The 24712-nt window shown below is 28.4% G+C and overlaps 1 protein-coding gene across 5 annotated transcripts in view; it reads left to right on the top strand.

Moving 5' to 3' along the window:
- Positions 1-5256: 5256 nt before the first annotated feature.
- Positions 5257-24712, top strand: part of LOC129616499 (potassium voltage-gated channel protein Shaker) — a 30751-nt gene continuing 11295 nt past the window's right edge. The window contains exons 1-2 of one of the 5 annotated variants that reach the window (XM_055532152.1): positions 5441-5459; positions 23085-23190. In XM_055532152.1, the coding sequence (XP_055388127.1) occupies positions 5456-5459; positions 23085-23190 (110 nt within the window). In that variant the 5' untranslated portion in view covers positions 5441-5455. Of the gene's footprint in view, positions 5460-23084; positions 23191-23324; positions 23344-23469; positions 23489-24712 lie in introns of those variants that run through there. The other 4 variants (XM_055532150.1, XM_055532151.1, XM_055532153.1 and 1 more) reach the window with 4 other exon arrangements.

Below are 24712 nucleotides of genomic sequence, written 5' to 3'. Positions count from 1 at the left end.
TCATTAGTTTTGCACTCATCTGTTTAAAGAAGTACAGCTCCATAGCCAAGTTTCAGATCCCTTCGTAAAATATTCGACTGAAATACACGACGTAAGGTGTCACTATTTTTCACCTTCGGGCCAAAGTTCAAGGACAATTCTATGCCCGAATGCCGTTGATTTCCTTAACAATGCTATGGTGGTCCCTAGGATCACTGGGCTTTGGATCCCTGCATTATTTTATTTGCAAAGCTGCTTTCATAGTCTTCCCTTTACAGTACGTAAGGCGCTGCAGTTGCGTATGAGGGACACGTGCCGATGCATACTCGGTCTTCGCCCACCATATAATACAAAGGTATGTTAAAATTAGTTGAAAAATAGTCGTGCAGATTAATCACCTTAGGTTAAAAAATGGTGCTCAATCAGAGAGGATATTCAAGGTACCTTGCATTCGGATAACTATAACGTCATCATGCCCCTCACAAACGACGACTAAATTATGAACGTAACCTTGTACATTATACCCGCTATCGGACAGCTTGTACAACAGACCATCCATCACCACATACCAAAACAGAGGAAACAAGTCTCTTCGCAGTCGGTACCAACGCACCCGAATTATGATGCTGGTACTCTCTACATTGACCGTGATGATAGGCGAATCCAACATGGCCCTCCCAGAATTGGGCGGTTCAACCCCTGTTTCAAAAAAAAATCATTTCAACCCAATCCTTTCAAAAGAACCATTTAAGAAACACCTTCCATATTAAGAAAGACCCCATGAGCCATCAGTTTAGCCTCCAAAGTCCTATCTATCTTTTGAGTAAGGAGAGGACAGCTCTCATACGCATTTTCTCTATTGACTTAAAAAAAACTACGCTAGGCTTGATCTTCGGTATGAATATCATCCTGAACTTCCTCAACTGTGTGGAATAAGGCCGTTTTAGCTGCTATAATTTTCATCCCCATACGAAGGCTTGCAGGGTTTGAAAGACCGCACACCCACCTAATCCCTTACCTATCAAAGATTTTCCAGACAAACTCCTAATCCAGTAATGTCCTGGTAAAGCGCCCTCAGCAGATGGAAAGTTGTGGGGGCCTCCTGAATGTCCTTACAAAATGTCTGCTATGTCTTTTTTTTAGACCTGCAAAATCTCTTAATTGAATTCTTTAAGAACCCTATGATAGTTCCCGCAGTCACATGTTTTGTCCTTTTCAATTCAGTCAGCTTACCATTCAACCAAGACACTTCCCTTTTAAGCTTGAACTGACCCTATATCTCTTCCTGTCCCTACTACCCTGCTCATTATATCACTGTATTTAGACCAGGGATAGGCCGCTCGGAGAACCCTTTTAAATTCCGCCATAACCTGTTCACAAGTCGATAAATAAAGACCATATGTATGGTAAGATTGAAGACATCCGAATATTTATAAAGGTGGGTCCATTACCCTTAAAATAATATCTAAAGCAAGAAAGCAAACAGGCACTCACCTCTGTGGTTCGTATTGTTACATCCCCACATGTGAATATTAGCATCACAGCCCATGACACATCCCTGTCTATCGACTTGTGTACCACACTTGTCGACTCTTCTGCTAGGAGATCCGTTGCATCCTCCCCATGGCTTTCTTTTTGCTTCTTTCCCCGCTGACGAAGTTGAACTCGCTCAAAGCGTTAGCTTATTATTTAGTTCAACTTGCACAGTTAAATATTCAAAAAAATCGAGAAAGCTCGTGAGTAGGGCAGCCGTTCCGAATGTTTATTTACCAATGAACTTCCACTGAACTTCCATGAATTTCTCGGGCGACCTGTCATCAAATTGGGGATTGATCCCATGAAGACCTTCGCCCTTGGAATGTCTTCCTCCTCCGTTGCCTTCACTTTTGCTTCTCCCCAAGAAGACATGCTAGCTATCTCTGCTTTAAGCCAATCATCAGTTCCTTGGAGCTGACACGCTACCGGAAGCTACTCTATCCATAACGAACTTTCCGGAAACGGGATCTTCATGCTTCAATTCCGCATGTTGAACATGCGTTCTATTGCGTGTATTCATTAAGAAATATCTAGTGAGTCTTCGTCAAAAATTCCACTCTTTAACACTTCCCGCAACCTCTTTGTAGCTTAGCTGTCCTCGCAGGACCCTAAGGAGGCACTGACAGGTTTTAGAGTTTTTTGTCCTACTGGAGTTCAGGCAAAGTTCCATCTATGTAAAATCCCTGATCCAGCAGCCTTTTGAAGCGCAATTTCGCTGCACCAATTATCTTAACCTTCTCGGTAGTGGTGGGCCTGCAACGTGACTCTGCCGTTTTTTTAGGAGTGGAACAATATCTGGGAGCATCCATAGTTTGCCAAACCCCCGAACAGTAGTTTACCATCGAATGAGTGTTTCCATTTTAAAAAGTACTTAATTCTAAATCAAAAATTTTACAAGATTGATTGAAAATTTTACAATTTTACATGAAATGAAATTGATAAAACTTTCTATATTTGATGATTATTTTTGGTATATTATTGTTTATTGAATGCTTCTTTTTGAGGGTTTTCTTATCAACAAAATAACTTTTTTATTTATATTCCGACAATATGCAATTGACTTTCAGAGAGTGTACTTTTTTCTTGACTTTCAGAGGAGAGTAAAATGCCTCCTTGAATAAATCAAACGGCAGCCTTGATCTATTAACAAAACTTCTACACCATTTCTCGGGCGACGTGTCATCAAATTGGGGATTGATCCCATGAAGACCTTCGCCCTTGGAATGTCTTCCTCCTCCGTTGCCTTCACTTTTGCTTCTCCCCAAGAAGACATGCTACCGATCTCTGCTTTAAGCCAATCATCAGTTCCTTGGAGCTTACACGCTACCGGAAGCTACTCTATCCATAACGAACTTTCCAGAAACGGGATCTTCATGCTTCAATTCCGCATGTTGAACATGCGTTCTATTGCGAGTATTCATTAAGAAATATCTAGTGAGTCTTCGTCAAAAATTCCACTCTTTAACACTTCCCGCAACCTCTTTGTAGCTTAGCTGTCCTCGCAGGACCCTAAGGAGGCACTGACAGGTTTTAGAGTTTTTTGTCCTACTGGAGTTCAGGCAAAGTTCCATCTATGTAAAATCCCTGATCCAGCAGCCTTTTGAAGCGCAATTTCGCTGCACCAATTATCTTAACCTTCTCGGTAGTGGTGGGCCTGCAACGTGACTCTGCCGTTTTTTTAGGAGTGGAACAATATCTGGGAGCATCCATAGTTTGCCAAACCCCCGAACAGTAGTTTACCATCGAATGAGTGTTTCCATTTTAAAAAGTACTTAATTCTAAATCAAAAATTTTACAAGATTGATTGAAAATTTTACAATTTTACATGAAATGAAATTGATAAAACTTTCTATATTTGATGATTATTTTTGGTATATTATTATTTATTGAATGCTTCTTTTTGAGGGTTTTCTTATCAACAAAATAACTTTTTTATTTATATTCCGACAATATGCAATTGACTTTCAGAGAGTGTACTTTTTTCTTGACTTTCAGAGGAGAGTAAAATGCCTCCTTGAATAAATCAAACGGCAGCCTTGATCTATTAACAAAACTTCTACACCATTCAAAAAGAAATTTTAACGCTAATAGATTTTAATTTTGAAACGTCATTCTATCATAAGAAACTTTTAATAATTACCCCCTTTCTCTATTTTCATTTATTATTCTCCAAATCATTAAAATATAATTTACACTGTCACAAAAAAATATTATGTACGAGAGCCAAGTTTTTGAATAGACTCTTCAAATTAATTGTAATTTCAAACTGGTTTTCTAAAGATATATAAATTTATTTTATAAATTATATATTTATTAAGTTATTATTAAGTTTTCTAAAGATATTAAATTTATTATCATGCAAGTATTTTTGAATAGATATTATTATTTTATACATTATTATATATTATTATATTTTTTATTATTTAGCATACTCCTTGACGCGTCTTCCCTTCCTCCACCGTACTTAATATCGAAGTTGAGAAATAGCACGCGCCCTATAAGTGTAATACGTCCCAAATGTAATACGATCTTTGAACAAATATAACTCTTTTGAAAAAATTCAATGTGGTGTTTATCTTCATCTTGTTTTAAAATCGATATAACATAGAATACATTCACAGCGAAAAATACAAATCCAGATTAATATAAATTATATATTTATCAAATATATTCAAATCATATAAATTATAGATTTTATTTCCGTTTATTTAAATTACGTTTATTTTAAATGTTTTAATTTTAAATTTAATTTTTCCTTTAGTTCCTTATCGTTCATATTGTACCCAACATACGTGTTTATTAAAACTTTTTGATACACAAGTTCAATTTGATTTATTATCGAATAAAAACAAGTACAAAGAAGTATGGACTCTTTTTTTCCCTCATTTTGTAAAAATAAAAATATAAAAGTTTAATAATGATTTTGTTGACTACATGTTGTGCAACATTTCGTTTAATTTCTCACCCATATAGCTGTTCAACAAGACAACAAAAGTGAACTTTTAAGTAGGGAGGTTTAAGTTTTAGTCAAAGGTTTAGTGCAAAAGATATTGTTGCGATTGGTTTTATATCAAAGGATTTAGAAATATTATATGTATATACGTATATATAACGTATATATGTTCACATTAATTGTTTTATATATATAGGAGTATATATATATATACATGCTTATATATATATATATATATATATATATATATATATAAGCATATAAATGTATATACATGCTATGTTTAAATTAAATGTATACTCAAATACAATAATATGCTAAGAACTTTTTTTTTTAGTGTTTATGTTAATTTTAGTAGATTGTGATGAACATCGTATTATAGATAGCTTTATATATAGAAAAAACTTTATAGATAACTCATATATAAAAAAATGTATAAATTAAAACTTTACATATGTATGTGCTTTATATTAAAATAATGTTATAAAATTTTTGTGCAGATTACAAATGAGTGATTCGTTATAGTGTTGCAACTGCCTCTTGGGATTTTTTTTAATTATCTTTTATGTGCAAACATTATGTTGCATACTTTATAGATATTAAAAACAATTTATATACATACATACATATATTTATATATTTATAATTAATATACATATATATCATGCATCCTTTTTTCATGAAAAGGATAATATTAATTTTTTGACCTGCAAAATCACGTAACTTAAAACTAAATTTTGTACAATGGCAAAATTGATTTAACTCAAAAATATTTTCTTGACGAAAGTACTTTGATCTTTTGTTCTTTTTTTTGTTTTCACGTATTTTGAAACATGGCTGCGGTAGCCGGACTTTATGGTCTTGGTGAAGACCGACAGCACAGAAGAAAACAGCAAAACCAAAAACAGCAAGAACAAGCAAGAAAAGAGGATAACGTAACTCAAAAGGTTTCAAAAATAGACAGCAAGGATTTAATTCATACACCTGATGGGTAAATTTTAAAAAGAAAGAGCAAAAAACAAATAAAATATTGCTGAGAAAATTAAAAATTTCACCTATGTGTTTACAAAATCATCTTCAAATAATGAGAAATAATTTTCTAAAATTTTCATAAAAATAAAAAAAAATACTTTTATCGATTTTTTTACATTGCAGCAAAATAATGTTGTGTTAACCAAATAAAAATTTAAAAGTATTCCAATTTTTTTTTGTTGTGAACATCTATGATTTATTGAAAGTTTTTTTAATTTCCTATGAATGTTAAACCGCAATGCAACTCAAGCTTTATATAGCTTTTTTTTTAATTAAAAGCAATTATTACTCGTGTTTTTTTAATTTCTTACATATCAAAATTTTTAAAATAATTATAAAAATTACTTCAATCATTCGAATTTATAAAGAATATAAATAAATTGATTTGGGACTAAAACATTAGTGTTAATGGTATACGTATTTGTTAATAGTTTTAAAAATGACAACAGATCTGAAAGTATAGAACAATAATTTGCAAAACAAACATTTTTTATGTTTTCTTTGATCTGCAATTTAAATAAAACATTTTCTTAATTTTCGAAATTTTGTATTTCAATACTGTCAAAATTATAACGAACTTAACCAAATATTTTTAACATGTTCTGATTACATTGAGAAAGGTTAAAATCCATTTCATTATGTCTCATTAACTTCATTAACAGCGACATCACAAATAAATTATATACTTGGATATATTTTTTGCTACAAGCAAAAGTTATTAAGAAAGCAATAATAAAACTGTTATTGAAAAAAATTAAAAACTGTGCACGTAAATTGGCAGCACAAAATATACATACTTATACATATTTTTCAATTAATTTAATAGAACATGTCAACGAATACGAGTACAATACGAGTAGTAATTAGGGTGCATAAGATATACTTCAATATTATGTTTTATTAATTTGTTGTATTGAATTAATAGAAACATAAAAGTTATTGTTGTGTAGTATAGAAGCATCCCAAGCATTTAACCTCTTGTCGGTAATTAATCTGTTTAATTATTCATTTTTCAATTAAATGCAATCTTTTTAAATTATTCAAACTTTAACAGCTATATAATTTAATATACAGCTAGTTAAGAAAAAGAATAATTCCTTTAATGCTAAAAGATAATTGTTTTTACTTATTTGTTCAATCTCGATGCAGTAAAGAAAAGTAAAATTTTTTAGTTTAAAAGGTTGGTAAACATCGTAGGTTTGTGTTTAATTCTTAAATCAGTATGAATTTATTTGTACACTGTATTTAAATAAATTTCAAAAAAATATAATTTTTTCAAATTATTCAAATGTGATATTTCTCTAAATTAAGTTTCACCGTTTACTATTTTCACTTCCAATTTGCACAGCTACGAATTGTTTTTTATTAAAAAGAAATTAGCAACTCTTTCTTCCTTCGTCTTTTAACTCGCTACTTATGAAATACAAAAACTTTTTACCACTTTTCCAAAAAAATTATAAAAAAAAGTGCTTATTAGTTTCACTCTGTCCGTCAGTCCGTCAATCCGTGTGTCTGCTTACAAAACTTCTACATTCTTCAAAATAGAAAGCTGAAATTCTATATGTACGTAGATTTTTACTAGAAACTCATTTCCGTAGAACAAAATTTTTACTTATCTCCCTAAAACCCTAAAAATGCCATTTTTTAGCTTCTTATTACTGAAACCATAAGCATTTCTCCAATTTTGCAAACACAGAAATATAGTGACTGCCTTCTTCTGACATGGCATACTAAATTATTTTTGAACTTATAAAAAAACAAAATGGCCGTTAAAATTTACCGACATATAAAATTCGCTTTTCACAAAATTTTGATGTCGTTTTTCTTCTAGACCACAGATTGTAAAAGTCTGAAATTTTAACAGCTTTTAGTCACTACTAAACAGTTGTTCATTTCGTTAGAAGAAATTATTTTCCCACCTCCACCTCCTCTTAAGTTATCGCCTCTCGGAATTTGTAAAATTTGAAATTTTGGCACCTTATGTTTCCGAACTCGTAAGCTTTTTCAAATTTCTATAAACGTAGAAAGCTAACGGTAAATTCCATGCAATTTTCATATTTAAAGACTATCCTAAGCATTTTTAAAAATGTACTCTTTTTAAATAATGCTTTTAATACAAATCAAAAAGCTGTTCTAAGAATGTCAGATCTAAAAAAAACTGTCGTTTTAAGAATTAAATGCGTTGAATTCAAAATTATTATAATAAAAAATATATTTCATTTAAAAGAAAAAATTTCACAATTCACAATTCTTAATCATTTATTATTAACTTTTTACATTTTCAACAAAATTAAAAACAAAAATGCGGTAAGAAATCTACTTTACTTTTGCAAGTTTACACCTCTTGGTAGAAAGCAAAAATGTTGTGCATAATAGATCTTTGCGACAAGTTATGTTTCTGTAGAAGAAAATTTCTACTTAGCTCCCTTTTCTAAAGTTATAACAACTTATTGAACCAGAAGGCCTAAAATCACCGGAATCAAAAAAATTGATTGTTATGCATTGTTTAAATGAAATTGTGCTTGGGTGTATATATTTTTAGATATGACATTTATTTCTCAGCTTTAAAAACGAAGATTGAATTTATATATAGGTTGTATTTATGATAATCCACCTCTCATTCACGATTGCTTTATAATATATGTATTCTTGATTCGAATTTGCTTTTTTTGATGTGAAATGTTACGCATCCGGTTTAAAAATTCATCCAAATCTTTCTAGTTTTTAAATTATTTATATTGTCATTTATTTGCATTTCTATATGTATATCCTTTTCGTTTTATTCAAAATATATATTTTGATACAGCAGAAATTTTGTAAAAATTCGCTACAGTCCGTGTACCTCAACCGTTCAGACTTGGTCCTTAACCAAAACAAAATTGGTTCTTAACAAAAAATTCACAGTTACAAAGATAGGCGGACCCAAACTGTCATCAGACCTAGCAAGAGTGGAGGATTTTTTCATATACTAAAGCACACCTGGAGGCACAAAGGTGCTGTCAAAGCACTTTAGCTAATTCGTAAGCTCCAGTTCGCCTCAGTCATTTTGTTCAAACCATCTTCCCTATTAGTCAGAGAGCCTCGGCATTTACATGCTGTTCCAAACACGCCGTATGTTTCATGGCATACTTTCCTATTTCGTCATTTACTTGGGGAACACCCAGATCTCTATGAATAATACTCTTGCGCATATACCTGTTGGCACCCACCATATTACAAAGAACTTTGTTCTGAAAAGCTTGTACTTGTAATAAGGTGTGTAATTCAGTAACATCTTTTTTTGTGGACAATATATCAAACCAGCATTGAAGTTCTGCTTGGTAGAATCAATTTTAACCATAACAAGAACCTTCTCCGTCTCTATTTTAGATTCCTTATTATGATTTTTGCTGTTATAGTTTCCCTAATCAAAATAGCACTACCTCCTCTTGAATGGTTACCAGGCTGAGTTGACTTATAACATCTATAGCCAAGTACATCCAAATCACCTCGCGAGTGTGTTTCAGACAACAGACATGCATCAACATTTTTAGCTCTAAGAAAAACCTCCAGTTCATACATTCTACAGTTCGCCGTTAGCGTCTCAACCCATCCACCAACCAATTCGTATTTTATTTATTGAAATATTTTGTAATTCGCTTCTGAGTTGCTAGATATACGTAAGTGTCTGTATTCTCTAAAGTAGTTAGTCTCATTGAGACTTCGTCAATTCTTTGTAGCACGTCCTGCATAATTTACATTATGCTACCGTCAATTTCTTTAGGTTTTTGCATTATATTTTTGTTAATCGTTCTTGGGGTTCCTTCATGATTACCCAGGACCCGTTTAAACCTATTCCTTTTCATTCTCCTTTTTTGTAATTTTTGTAGCCATTAAACAGACTCGGTAACTAGCTGGGTGTGATAAAAGGCTCAAGTTTTATTCTCATGTACTGAAGATATTCTTTTTATATATTTTATTTATGTCTTCTTTATAATCGAACGACAACATGAAAAGGGATAACTTTTTAATTGTATTTACGTCGTTTTCTTTTATTTTATGACATCTACGCATATAATTTCATTTATGACACCTACGCATTTGAATCCCCTCTAGATAAGTTCACACTTAATATCCTGTGGCTAACATAATGGATGTAGGTTTCTGACCATCACTTTTATTGGCCTCGAAAGTTTACTTTCATAAATATGCCATTCCAATTTGGCTTTTTTAGCAGCTTTAGTTAATTGTCTATATTCATTTTCATTTTCAACATTTATTTTTAGTTAATTATTTTAGTTAGTAATGTTATGCTGATACTATCACATTTTTATTTTTTCCGTTTAATTAGCCAAATCATGATCTATTATTTTGCATTTAGCTTCTTTTCTGCAATAGTATGGAAGAGGAACTCTCACCTGGTTTTGTATAAAACCATGTTTACTGGGTAAATCATGTTTACTGGTAAAATCATGTTACCAGGGACCGTAAATCCAGCAAGCAGAAACTTTTTCATTTATTTTTCAGTATGGTAAATAGAATATATTTGGCATAAAATTATTTTCTGAAGAATTTGTTGTTCTTCCATAATGTTTACAATATAATTTTATAATAAAACTATCGTATAATTTTATTATGAAACTATCGATTCAATTTTATTTGATAGTGCAAACAAAAAATTAAAAGAATATAATTATTTGTAGTGAGTTTCCAGGTTTTTTGGTATTTATTTTTACAAATTTTTATACTTTTTCCGAATTTTTGCAATGAACTAGAGCTTATATTTTACATACATAGGTACATTTCTCTATAGTGTGGGGCTAAGTTGATTTTGATAAGCTATTGATGTAACTGTAATATAAAATAGTCGTTTACAGTAAAAAAAGCTTTATTTCAATTTTTAAAAGCTTTTTTACGTTCTTCCATATGTTGTTATTAGCTTAATTGTAAATGTACGGCAAGGTATACAGACAACAAAGTTTTGTGATGTCATCTGTTTCCAATTATATCAACTGTATGCGCAAAAAATGAAGAAATAATAAGAAATTTATTCAAAAAATTCTTCAATGGTAGATAATTTTCCCGAAATATAATTTTTTTATTGGTATGAAAAGAAAACTTCCTTTTATTCGGAATAAAATACTTTTTTATTTTTGCTAATATATTTCGTGTGCTACATACGCACTTTATCAAAGCTGATTTTCTTCTAATTAAGACAACAAACAATAAAAATTAAAATCTATTAAAATTAGGAATATTATACCTGACTTAATCTAATTTTCTACCTGACTTAATCCAAAATTTGATTATTTTTTTTTTGTTATTAATTACAAACTAAAATTATACCTGTTTTAATCCTTAAAAATGGTCAAATAATTAATTTATAGAGCCAAGTAGCCGCGTTACCTTCGTCCGTGTACAGTAGGCAGTCCTTGTTTGATTTGTATATCCGCATGCTTTCATGAACTTCTCTCCTGCGTTTTCCTTTTACCTCTTTTATTAAATTGGATTCAAGATATATAGGACGAAAACAACAACAAAAAAATGCATCCCAAAGGATTCGTATCATTAAACGAAACATAAAATGGCGGCGTTCAACTCTATGATCCATAGAATGCTAACCACACCGATGGATAAACAGGACTTTAGATCAGAAGTAAACTTCATTTTGGACACGGCTGTGGAGAACGGTTATTCTGCTGAACGTATTAAAAAAATCATTAGGAAGAAAAAACGAAAAAATGCAGCAGGAGAATATGAGCACATTGTTTAAACAGAACATGATATTGGAAGAACAAGGAACAACATGGGCATCTTTAAGTTATGATCATCACTGTAAAAACTTGAGAAATAAACAACTAAGGAAACACAATATTCGGACATCGGAAATCAATAGCAAACATCAACTTAGGAACTTGTTAAATTCGGCCAAGAATAAATTAAACGTAATTATTTACATAAAAGATGCGGTGTGTACAAGATCAATTCCAATAACTGCGATAAATAGGATAAACGAAAAGACCCGTTACAACAAGACTTAAGGAACATTAAAGTGAAATAAAACGTGTAAGGAGACTAGGATTTAACTGGATTTTCGATTCTATGGTTGCAAAACACATTTATGAAACGGATCACACAGTTACGGAAGATATCTCAAAAGGTAACAAAACGTGCAAGGAGACTAGGATTTAACTGGATTTTCGATTCTATGGTTGCAAAAAACATTTATGAAACAGATCACACAGTTACGGAAGATAACTTAAAGGTAATACTCGTAAAAGAGGTAAAAGGAAAACACAGGAGAGAAGTTCATGAAAGCATGCGGATATACAAATCAAACAAGGACTGCCTACTGAACACGGACGAAGGTAACGCGGCTACTTGGCTCTTTAAATTAATTATTTGCACAGTTTTAAGGTTTAAAACAGGTATAATTTTAGTTTGTAATTAATAACAAAAAAAAAAATTAATAAATAATCAAATTTTAGATTAAGTCAGGTAGATAATTAGATTAAGTCAGGTATAATATTCCTAATTTTAATAGATTTTAATTTTTATTGTTTGCTGTCTTAATTAGAAGAAAATCAGCTTTGATAAAGTAGCGCACGAAATATATTAGCAAAAATAAAAAAGTATTTTATTCCGAATAAAAGGAAGTTTTCTTTTCATACCAATAAAAACAAAGAAATTTATTTTTATTTGCACACTTTTTGCATTTTTTTACTTTTACTATTATATTTTTTTCTATATTATATTTTATATTTTAATTTAATTCTTGTAGCGTCAAAGATTCTAGTATAATACTATTTTCAAAAATGAGAGAAAATTATGACGTTATCATTTTCTAGATGTTTAAATTTTTTTCAAGTTTTGTAATTTAAAATTTAGTGTTTTGAAAACATTTAAAATCTTAAGGCTGCCAAAAGATTTCCTTTTTTTACACTTTCATAATCCTAAATCAAATTTTCTGTTTTTTGTATTTGTTTGGTTATATTGGATAAATATTTAAAATTTAACCTTTATTATTCATATCATAAAGTATTCACCTATTCATAAAATTTTTAAAAGTTTTTTAAATTTTCCTTCTGATTTATGTTTTCTTAAATGAGAATTATTTTTCGTTTTGCGAGAACTTACGTCACTGCTTTCTATTTTTAAAGTTTTTTCAAGTTTTATACCAGACAGACCTAATTTTATGATCTATAAAAAAAATAATACAATTTCTACCTCTTATATATTCTACCATATTCTATAACTCCAATATATAACGAAAGTAATATTAAAATTAAAATAACAGAAACTCGTTGCAATTCTATAAGCATAAATTCACACTGAGTTACACAAATTTAAGATTTCTTTACAAGACAAACCTCTACGTCGAACTGGTTGTTCAGCGTGGCGTTGAGGTTGTAAAATTATTATTTTTATCGTTAACTAGAGCCCCAAATCACTTGCTAATACTTGGCAAAAAGATTATTAGACGAAAACTGCTTGGATAAATCAGAATCTGTCTGAATTTTATAATAATTAGAATCACACGTGCTTTTTTATATCTCTCGGATATACATAAAGAGTGGTTTAAAGCGTTCTAAAGGAGTATAAGCATATTCTCTTTATAATCTTATTAAACCAAATGCCCTTTTGTTTTTTTTTATTTTTCAGCCTATTGGAATTTGTAAAGGAACTATTAACATCATTCTGTTTCGAAACTCATTCACTTTGCTTTTTATTTCATTATACAACTCGTTTTTAGGTCCGTAGTTGCATGTGTGCTCTTAGCAAATAATTAATTTTTACTAGTGTTTATAGGGCGAGAGAAAACTATAAATTAATCCCAACTTAATACGTACCTTGAATATGGTAATTTACAACTGCTGCTTATATTACCACTTTTCTTCATAATACCTTGCCTAATTTCCAGTCCAAAACTTTTTTTTACAAAATAGTACGTGTAACGATCCAGTTTTGAATTTCTTTTTACAGAATCCAAAGGGTCAGCATGAAACTGTGTATCGATCGAAAGGCAGAAAGCGAAATATCTAGAGAGAATAAAATAATAGCACCTGTCATTTTAATCTTTAACTTTGTAAACTATTATGTTGTGCCTCAAAGTTCATTTTTAGACTTCAACATTTTTTTAAGCTTTTCACCGACCGCATTGTATATACAATAAGGTAGGTTATGTGATGACAACAAATTATGCATATCGAGTTTTCGGTGTGAACGCACTTCTCCATGGTAGGGAAGTGTAAATAAACTATTTTTAGCAATCTGTCTGTCTGTCTGTGTGTACATGCTTGTATCTGAAGTTCGGCTGAACCGATTTTCATGAAATGTTTTATGTAAGTTTATTTCGACTATGGCACGGATTGATGTTTTGGGATATATCAGGCCTCGGGAACTGGACCTTTAACGGGCCTGTTTTACATTTTTGATCACTTTAAAGAAAATATTCAAAAGATTTACTTGATATTTCATAAATAAGCTACATTCGACTGTACGCGAAACCTCCTAACTTTTGAAAGAAATCAGGCGTCATTAGCTGGGTGTTTATTACGGACCAAATATACATTTTTGCGTATATAAAGAGAAATAATCACCGATTTCATTCAAATTTAATATTTAAATTCAAGGTGTTAAAACAATGAATCTAAAAATTTTTTTAAAAAGTCAGGGCTGGCAAACAGATCTGGGAGCCGATTTTACATTTTTTACGATATATACGGAACGAATTGACGGAATTTCTTAAAATTTTATATTTAAGCTTTGATTGTTACTAAAAGTTACTGACGAACTTTTCGTATAATTTAGACGGCACAAAATGAAACTCTACTGAAAGCCAAATTAAAATTTTTCTAGGTATGTTAGCTAAAAGCTTATTAGTGCTCTTAAAATTGTTAAGAAGTGTTTAAAACGTATTTTCAAAATCTTATGGAATACTTTTACTAATCTAGACAATATTACATTGCGGTCGGTTGTATGCTGATCTAGTAAAATAAGTATAGTGGAATACTACGAATTGCAGTTCAAGAGAAAAATAAGTATGTCAATTTAAAATAAATTTAAAGAAGTAAATGATTTCAAAACATTATCATCTTCATAAAATGTCATCTTAAACAGGGCAAAAGTAAGGGTTGCTGTAGAGGAAAACGTTTTGAAATATACTTAAATATAAAGTTTCGGCTTCCTGCCATTTAAAAAACTAGTCGTGTGTGCTTGCATTGCAAACCTTGCAAGTACTATGCCTGTAGTTTTGAAATTGTGTTCCATTCTATGGCTGAAATATTTTAAGTTTACTTTATTTTTTCAAAAACACACCCGTAATAAACATATAGATATGTTTTTTCTAATAAATAATAAGATAAAACTTAAAATAAGAAAAGTTCTAAAAATAATTACCAAAAAAAACATAATTAAACAAGTAATTAGTTCTTTTAAGATCTCATACCTTTTGAGTAATTTATTTTAGAACCTCGCTTTGAGTTAGCCGCATAAAATCGTAAAATATCTTTTACAATAAGCACTTTAAGCGATAAATAACTGTATACACATAAAATAATTCGCTACTAAAATGCACGCACGTATGAATTTGGAGTTTATAACACATGCGAATAAAACGCGTGACTGTAGAATGAGTTAACACTAATTCTATGTATGGTAATGCGTATAGCATACGATTTCTATGCAAAAAGTCCCAAGTTCGACCCCTGAAAAATGCGATTTGCCAGATGAACTTTTTTTTATTGATAATTTTATTTTTTTTAAATTAAGATTGAAAAAACTTCACCCTTACAAATCAATATCAGCGAGTTTCCGTTCTAAATATTTTTTTGAAAATACCCTATTTGTAAAAAGTTTAATGCAATAGAATAACATTTTCTTATAAAATTTTACCCTAAAAATATATTGTCAAGAAGTTTAATGTACACTTACATATGTTTTGCTTACTAATACATTTTGCAACAGATCGCGAAAAGAATGCATAACTAAATGCGTACGTACATACTTATTACAAAACAATGCAGATTTTATTAAAACTTTACAATTTTCTTAAAAAAGTGATCACTTTTTGTTATAACTCACACTTCCAAATATAAATCTACATACAATATTTACACAACCAAAAGTAAATAAAAAATTACCCCTACCATATGTAGTACCATTTTGTAAAAAACGGCATCTTGGGTGAAGGGGGAAGGTGGGTGGAATTCTTGCTTTTTCTGGAACCCTGGAGGCAAAACCCTATCTAATGCCTTTTGTCCCATGTCTCAAGCCCTTCTGGAAGTACCCGTACTTTTTGGTACCTGAGAAGTAGCTATATATATGTATATGATGGTTTTTTATGAGTTATACGAAATATGAATAAAATATGAAATTATAAAGGAAAATTTAAGGTACTGCGTAGCCTGGTGGGTAGCGTGGTAGTCTCATAATCAGAAGGTTATTAGATCGATGCTTGCCTGGATATTGTCGTATATATGTTTTTTTGGATTATTTTAAAATTTTTTTTTTATTTTATTTAAATTTTTTGTTTTATTTTTTTTAATATATAACAGATAAATGTTATTATAAAGTTTAGAGAAAATTTCCAAAAAAATATTGTTATAATAGTTTGGAAAAATCTGCAAATATTTTAAGTACATAAATATGTATGTATGTATATTTTTTTTAAAGCTTCCTGAGTAATTTTTTTTAAGCTTTCTATATGAATTGAAAAATATTCAAAAATGTGGTTTGCTATAAAGAAATAAATTTTAAACGCATAATTATTAAATCATGGGGGTAAACATACAAAAATTAATTTTTCAAATAAAGGAAAGGTTTAGTCAAAAACAAAATAATAATTTTATTAATATATACATATGTATGTACATATGAATGTTTTAGAATTGAAGATTTTAAAATTTTTCGTTCCAACATATGAACATATGAATGCATTAGAATTGAAAATTTTGAAATTTTCTGTTGGAACAATTAGAAATAAAATTATAAATACAAGCATACATACATAATTATGAATGGATACCTATTTTTTTAAAACTGTGGGTGAACATATAGGATTAAAATTTTTAAATAAATAAAAGGTTTAGGCAAAAACAAAATAATAATTTTATTCAAATATGTGTATGTACATATGTATGGATTAGAATTTAGCATTTTACAATTTTTCGCTCGAACAATAAAAATAAAATTTTAGGTAGATACATACGTACATAAATTGTGTATGTATATTTTTTTAAAGCTTGCTGACGAAACATAATATTCAAAACAATAAAAAATGAAGCATTAATATTCAGTTGCCACAAAACATCTGATGTCTTTTATAAAACCTGACATTTATTTAAGTTTATTTCGATTTTTCGAACTTAAAATATATGTGAGATCAATATATTTTCGAATATTATTTATTTCTCGTTCTCGGTTTGTGTTTCTAATAATAATAAAGTTGGGTCAAACCAATGGTTTGTATTGTAGCACTTTTCCCTTCAACAAGTGAAAATACTGCTTTTAAAAATCTATGTATGTATATCCACCACACTATTAAAATTATTTTCATTCATAAACGAAACTATTTCTAGGATTGCATATATTTAGGATGAACGATTTATGCAGTCTTTGAAATAGATAAAAATTAATATAAAGAGGGGTTAACATAATGCTCGATTTTAAGGTTTAATTATGTGAGTTAAGAAAAATAATTATATTTTTTAATGTTATGGAATTTACCGTTAGCTTTTTGCGTTTATAGAAATTTGAAAAAGCTTGAGGTTTCGGAAATATAAGGTGTCAAAAATTCAAATTTTACGAATTTCAAGAGGCGATAACTTGAGAGGGGGTGGAGATGGAAAAAAATTTTCTTCTAACGAAATAAACTATTTGTTAATGTCTAAAAGCTCCTAAAATTTCAAGCTTCTGCAGGCTAGGGTATAGGAGAAAAACGACATCAAAAATTTGGAAAAAAAGGACTTTAGATAACGGTAAATTTGAACAGCCATTTTGTTTTTCTAAGGTTTAACTATAGTATACCGCGCTAGGGAAAGCCAGCCGCTGCCTTTCTGCGTTTGCAAAATTTCAAAAATGCTTATGGTTTCATTTCAACAAATAGTTAAAATGTGCCATTTTTGCGGCTTTGGGGGGGTATAACTTCTAGAGGGGGGGAGATAGGTAAAAATTTTGTTCTACGAAAATAAGTTTCTAGTAAAGATCTATGCACGTATTAAATTTCAGCTTTCTATCTTTAAGAATGTAGAAGTTTTGTAAACAGACACACGGACAGACGGACGGACGGACGGACGGACGGACGGACAGAGTGAAACTAATAAGCACTTTTTTTCAAAAAATTTTTGGAAAAGTGCTAAAAAGTATTATTTTATTTGTTGGTTTGCGTTTCTAGTAATATAAAGTATAAAAGAAAAATGTGCTTTTGTTATACAAAATTTTTTTCAGAAGATCTTTAAATAGAGCTATTTCGGGGTTAAAAAGTTCCAATGTCAGATTTTTCTGGGACCCTGGAGGCAAAACTCTATCTAATGCCTTTTGTCCCATGTCTCTAGCCCTTCTAGAAGTACCAGGCGCGAATCTAACAAGTATATTTTTGAAATTTAATATTGGCAATCTACTTCAAATTATTACAAAAAAAAAATTAACACCAAATGCTACGCAAATTATCTTATACTACGATGAGCAAATTATTTTTTTTTGTTTTCAATTTATACTTTGTCGAAATTTCCTATTACTATTAAAGTCTTCTGTTTTACATTTTATTTCTTTTTTTTAACAGAAAATTTATAAAAGTATAAAATTGCATACACGGTGCTTTATATGTTTTTTATTTGAATTACTTAAAGTTGTTTCAAAAAAAGCATTTTATTCGGACGAAATTTTGAATTAAAATTAGAATCGAAATAAAAGTGCTTTAAAAAGCTCAAGGTTAAATCGAAAAACATTTGGGCAAAGTTACTAGTATCATATATCAATTTTTATATTATACACATATCAATTTTTCAAATACGTACATGCTTTTATAAACCACTTCTATATTATACGAGTACAAACACATACATTTAATTAATTTATGAATATTTGACATGCGCATTTACATTAAATTTTAAGATTCATCAAATGTGTTTGGCTGCTGTGGGGATCGTTAAAGTCTGATGTTCTTGGAAAATTTCACCAAATTTTTAAAATTAATTTTTTACCATTAAAAAACAATTTTATTTTACTTTTAGATATATAGTTTTTACATAGTTAATATTTAGTATGTATAGTGCTTTTTTTCTTGAAATAATTATTTTTCCTTTGAAAGGAAGCTTTATTCTTTTCTCGACTTTGTATGCATATTGTATTTACTAAAAACATAAATTTATTGTATTGGATTTAAAAACTATAGCAGAAAAACATAAAATAATATACATATATATACAAACATAAGCTTTTTTAATCAAACGTATCGTAACGTAACGATAACATAATGACAAGGATATTTGTATGAAAAAGAAAAATTTTCTGTACTTTATAGAAAAAAGTACAATATTATATTATTTTTTTTTTTCAGAAAATTAATATTTTTACAAGCATGCGTTACAAAAATTTTTTATTGAATGGTGGGTAAAGCTTTTTAGTTTTACTGTGGATGTTAAAAAAGTTGGTTTTTAAGTTGGTTTTAGTCGATTTTTACCTTAAACACGCTTAAAAAAATACCCAAAGTATAACATAAAAATAAAATCAACATTACGCTAACTTCCATTTTTAAAACTTAACAATTTTATAATGTGTTCTAATATATAAAAATAGTTTCATTAAAAAATTATTAACTAAGTGTACGATAACGTGAAGCTTTTTGTTTCCTACCAAGTTTTACCGCCATAGTTCATATTTTTTTTAAGAGAGAAAAAAAATATAAGTGTAAAATTATAATAAAGAACCTCGCCTTATAAATTTTTTTTGCAACCATATAAAAAAAATATATATAAATATAATACAAACATTATTTAATAAAAAAGTGATGTCTAAAATATTGATTAAAATTTATTAAATACCTATAGTATCAGTTTTTTTCGGTGTATGATTTCCAAATAAGAACACCTCAGAAGTTCGTTATTCCATTTATTGTATATAAGTGGTAAAGTTCGTGAAATGTTTAATTAATAAGAAAAGTTCGTAAAATTATCCTGACAAAAAAAATTATGCATACGTACTTATGTACTTATAGGTTTCTGTGATTATATTCATGCATATATTACGCGATATACTACACAAAGTTTAGTTTATATACCTATACATTCCCCAATACATAGATACATACACATAAAATATTCAGAAATAAAAATATAATTTAATAAATAATCAAAAATAATTTCGTACTATTTTTTTTAATTATTGAAGGAAATTCAAATTTACTAAATTGCTTAAATATAAATGTAACACTTCGCAAATTACAGATTGTCTAAACTTGTTCCCTTTGTATATGTATATGAATGTAAATTCATACACGTATATATACATTAAAACAATAATTCCACATACGTATACACATATATACACATAAATATAGCATACATAACGTACACATAATTAACAATGCAGAATTTGAGAATTATATATGAAAAACCAAACTTCCATTGACGTATGCTATAAACATAGATGTGTTCTTCTATTACAACTTCTGTTACTTTTCAACTTTTAACAACTGGTAATGTACATAGATTTAAAGCAAAATTATTTACATTTTAAATTGTTTTTAAAAATCCTTTCAAAGCAAATGATGCTTTGTATACAATATTTGAAAATAATTATATTAAAATATTCGAGAGCCAACAAAAGAAATGGGCGAATATAACATGAAATCAAAATTTTCTGTATCTAATCTTTAATTTAGGATTATTATACATAAAAAGACTACAAAAAGGAAATTGCCTGCATGTGTGAGTGAATAAACGTTATGTATTTACACACATTAACTAATGAATATGTATAAGTACATTTTATACATAAAAAAATATGCGAACGCTTATCCAAAATACATAATTATGTCCTATTTAGCAAAAATACCGCCATACATATGTTGAATATAATAAATATCCTTATGTACAATGCCATAATATTAAGGATTGAAATCCTTACTTTTCATCTATCTATTTATTTTATTTACGATCATATACTTGTACATACTTGCAATTAAAAATTTCATATTTTCTATGATATAAAAACATTTAATTGCATAAAAGTTTATTTATTGCATAATTTTTAATTAAATTCATTTTATATTTTTATTTAAATCTAAAGTAAAAAATATGCAATCTATAAAATTCTAAGTTTGAATACAATTTTTTTAGATTGTTAATTTTATGCAATTTTCGGTTGGAAAAACGAAAATATTTAAAAAAAAATCATTTATAACTTCTAAACAATTATAGGCTAAATATTTTTCTTTTAATTAGTAAAGTGGTATGTGTATACCTCTATAAATATACCTGCCTAGAGAAAGGTATACCCCGTATATTATGTACATACACGCATTCTAAATTAATAGTTGTTTCCTATCCTTACAGCTACATACATTTTCTTTTTCTCACATTAGGTACATATTAAATGCTTTCATGTATAATGAGTCGTTTTGTTTTTTCACTAAAATAAAAGTCTTAACTAATTTCATATTTTGTTCTTCTAATCTTTTTTTTAGATAATTAAGGAAAATGTTGCCATTTTCATGAAGTAGTTGCATAACTATAAACTTAAATACCAACAAACAAAAATTATGAAACTTTATAATCTTAAGCCCTGCAATATTATTTTGAATAATATTAGAAAAAATAAGTACGATTTAGATTAGCTAATTATTTCGTAGCCCATAATTCAAAAATTAACTTTTTTCTCAAACTTATTGTTGGTAATGTAACCTTTGGCATACCTAGATAGCTTTTCAATCCATCAACGTATAAAATATAAGTATTTATTTGGTAAGTTTTTACTTTTTTATATAAATAAAAACCTAATTCGTACATAATTTTATTCCTACGTATGCATATGTATGCAATTCATTCCTATATAAATTTGTATTGTTGTATCTATTATAAAATTGTTAAAGATTAAATAAGCAAATTGAAAATTTTTTAGCAGAATAGAAACTCTAACATAAAGAACTATATTCAATGCAAGTGTAGAATTATATGTATATTAATGGAAATGTTATCTAGTTATATGCATGTGCATTTATGCACACATCATAAATTTATTTAAAACAAATTTTATATACATATTTAATAAAAATAAAAGGGCTCATAACATTTTTCTCTGAATATGAAAATGTTAGAAATTTGACCTCAACCTTCTATGTGTATTATCTACATGTCCATATTACACTTATGTATCTTAATTTAATAAAATAATGTTTTAATGATAAATCGAATCATTTTGATTTAATTCGATTTTCTTTCAATTTTTGAAAATTATTTGTTTTTCTTTAAGACATCGTTTTGTCCATATTTCCTTGTTTAATATTTTATTTCATTCTCCACATTAAATTTTTAAATATGTCTGAAAATTAATAGATATTATCACATTATTATTAAAGTAAATATTACCCACATTGTCACAAGGAGGAAAACAAGTCTGTTGAGTGTAAAAAAAACATTATACTCAACAGAATATAGTAATACAATGATTTTAAAAATATTTATATATTTTGTGTTTTGTTTTGCAAAAAGGTTGTTTTCTCAAATTGATTGAGATGACGAAGCAAGAAAGTTTTTTCCAAGCATTTTTGATAACGAGAAATTTCGTCCTAAAGGAACGAATTTCTTTTTAATGAATTTCCTTTATGATTCAAAAATTGAAATTCCTTTTTGAATTCAAAAAGTGAATTCCAAACTTCATTAATAAACATTTTAATCTTATACAAAAGAAAAATTTAATAGATTTCTTCTGAAAATATTTAGAAAAATTATTTTCAGTGAAATAAAAAGAGTAATTCAAACGTAAAATATAAATTTATACGGCTTTTCCCATACCAATTTGAATAATTGTTAGTCCTCAAATTAAATACAAATTTCTTTTGAAAATTCAATTACGTTAAGTTAATAAACTGTGACAGTGAAACCGTTTCACCACATATTAACCTTGATCATACTTATAATGAAAGAAATAACAACAGACTTTAAGAAAATAATTAAAATTCTGACTTCAAACACGGTTTTCGCTTTGTTTAAGGATCATTGACGAAAATGTTAGAAAAAAGTTTCTGGATAACGTCACAAAACATTAATAAATTTTCGAAAAGAACTTATTTTTTCAAATTTGTCATGTACGTATCTACATATGTATCACTAATATACACTAAATATACACAAATCCATTTACATGCATGTATGTATATACCTATTATTATATATAATATATGACATGCATATACTTTTACATATACACATATACATATGTTATTTATAATTTAGATATTAACAACACGTATTAGTTTTAACGTTAAAAGAAAAATAAATCGAAAAGGGAAGTGTTTGAAATGAAATGTGAATAAAGAATTAGAAAAAAATTAATACCTAGTATTTTCAAAATCATCTTGGTGCAATAATAATCATTTCTCGAATAGATTTTATTGAAAAATGGGGCCTGACACCAGTTTTAGGACCAAGAAAGGAATCTCGGATAAGCGGTGAAAATATATCAAACGCTTCGCCCCCTCTTCTCAAGGAAAGGTAAGCATGTTATGCTTTCTATAGTAGGTTTTCAAATTGCTAAATTTATCTTAATACTTTAATATAATCTTTTTTGTTTTCAATTTACAACTTTTACAGTTACACCAGAACACAATTTTGAGGAATTGTTAATTCAAAGTATCAACGAAATATGTACTTGTACACAACATAGTAGTACTTCTACCGTGTTCCAATTTTTTTTATCAAAACTTTTGTATTTACAAGTATCTGGCTAGAAATATTATGTAGATAAATCGTAAATCGAACTTTATACCTAATCAATCCACAAATTGTATATGTAATTAAATATATACGTAACAAAAAAATATATAATAACAAACATATACATATGTATGTAATATTATATAAACACGTGTATGTGTTTGTTAACAAACAAATTGCTGAAGAACTTGAGAGATAATGTCCAAAAAATTATAGATCAAAAGTATAAAATAATTTATTTTTCAACATAATGTGCTATTTAGATACACTTTTTACTTGTAGTTTTCGTAAGTAAATGATAGTATATTATTATTTATTTATATTTATTTAGTGTTTTGTATCTAGCACTCTACTTAAACTAAAGTAACAGAGAAGTTTGCCATGAATTAATGGCGAACCTGATTAATAGAATATTATTTTTTTTTATTACTGCTTATATGACCAATAGAGAGTAGGGTTAATAACAGTTAATCACCGTCAATTGTTGTCGATTAGAATGAGTATTAACCGATGGTGACTTTATTAGCCATATTATCGTCAATGTGCTTTCCTTGAAGATAGCTCAAAATTGTAAATTTATGAATATTTTCTACATGCATTTAAGAGAAATGTAATTAAAAATTTCATAGAGTCATTAATTTGAGAAAAACAATTCAAACTTAAAACTTCTAGAAAATAATTTGTCCAAATCAAGTCGAAAGGACGTTATACTTAAAATCGAAATTCCTATTTATCCAGTGTATTTACAACGTTTAGATACTTATAAATCTATACTTGAAATTTCACTTTTTAATTTGCAATTGTTTGTGATTTTTGTATTCATACATATACGTATAAATAAATTAAAACTTTTCAGGCCTTATTGATATTAAACAAAAAACTCATACGTATTACCTGTAATCCGGATAAAATAAATAGTATATCCCTCATAACCATTGAACTATTGTAGCAAAAACTAATTTTTTATGACAAACGATGTTTTCCTAAAATCTTTATATTTACAGCAATGTTGTGGCGGTTTATGAATAACATAATAAATTTTGCAACTCTATTCTAAAATTTTAATTTAGTTTTCAACTGATACATATATTTACAAATTGTATTGGTTAAACTCATGTCAAAACTGTACAACATTTTAAATATTTATACATTAATATTATATAAATATTTGAGAGTAACTCTTATTATTACAAGTAACAAATATAAGTACTTACTCCTATTATAACAAATTATAAAATAATGTTTGGTATTCATAAAACACTAGATTTTGAATTGAATATACTATATAAATATGTATATG

The sequence above is a fragment of the Condylostylus longicornis genome, unplaced genomic scaffold (genome assembly GCF_029603195.1).
Source record: "Condylostylus longicornis isolate FDR11 unplaced genomic scaffold, ASM2960319v2 ptg000226l, whole genome shotgun sequence".
In the NCBI taxonomy this organism is placed as follows: Eukaryota; Metazoa; Arthropoda; class Insecta; order Diptera; family Dolichopodidae; genus Condylostylus; species Condylostylus longicornis.
The sequence above is the reverse complement of the archived record's forward strand: the minus strand, read 5'-3'. Positions and strand labels throughout refer to the sequence as shown.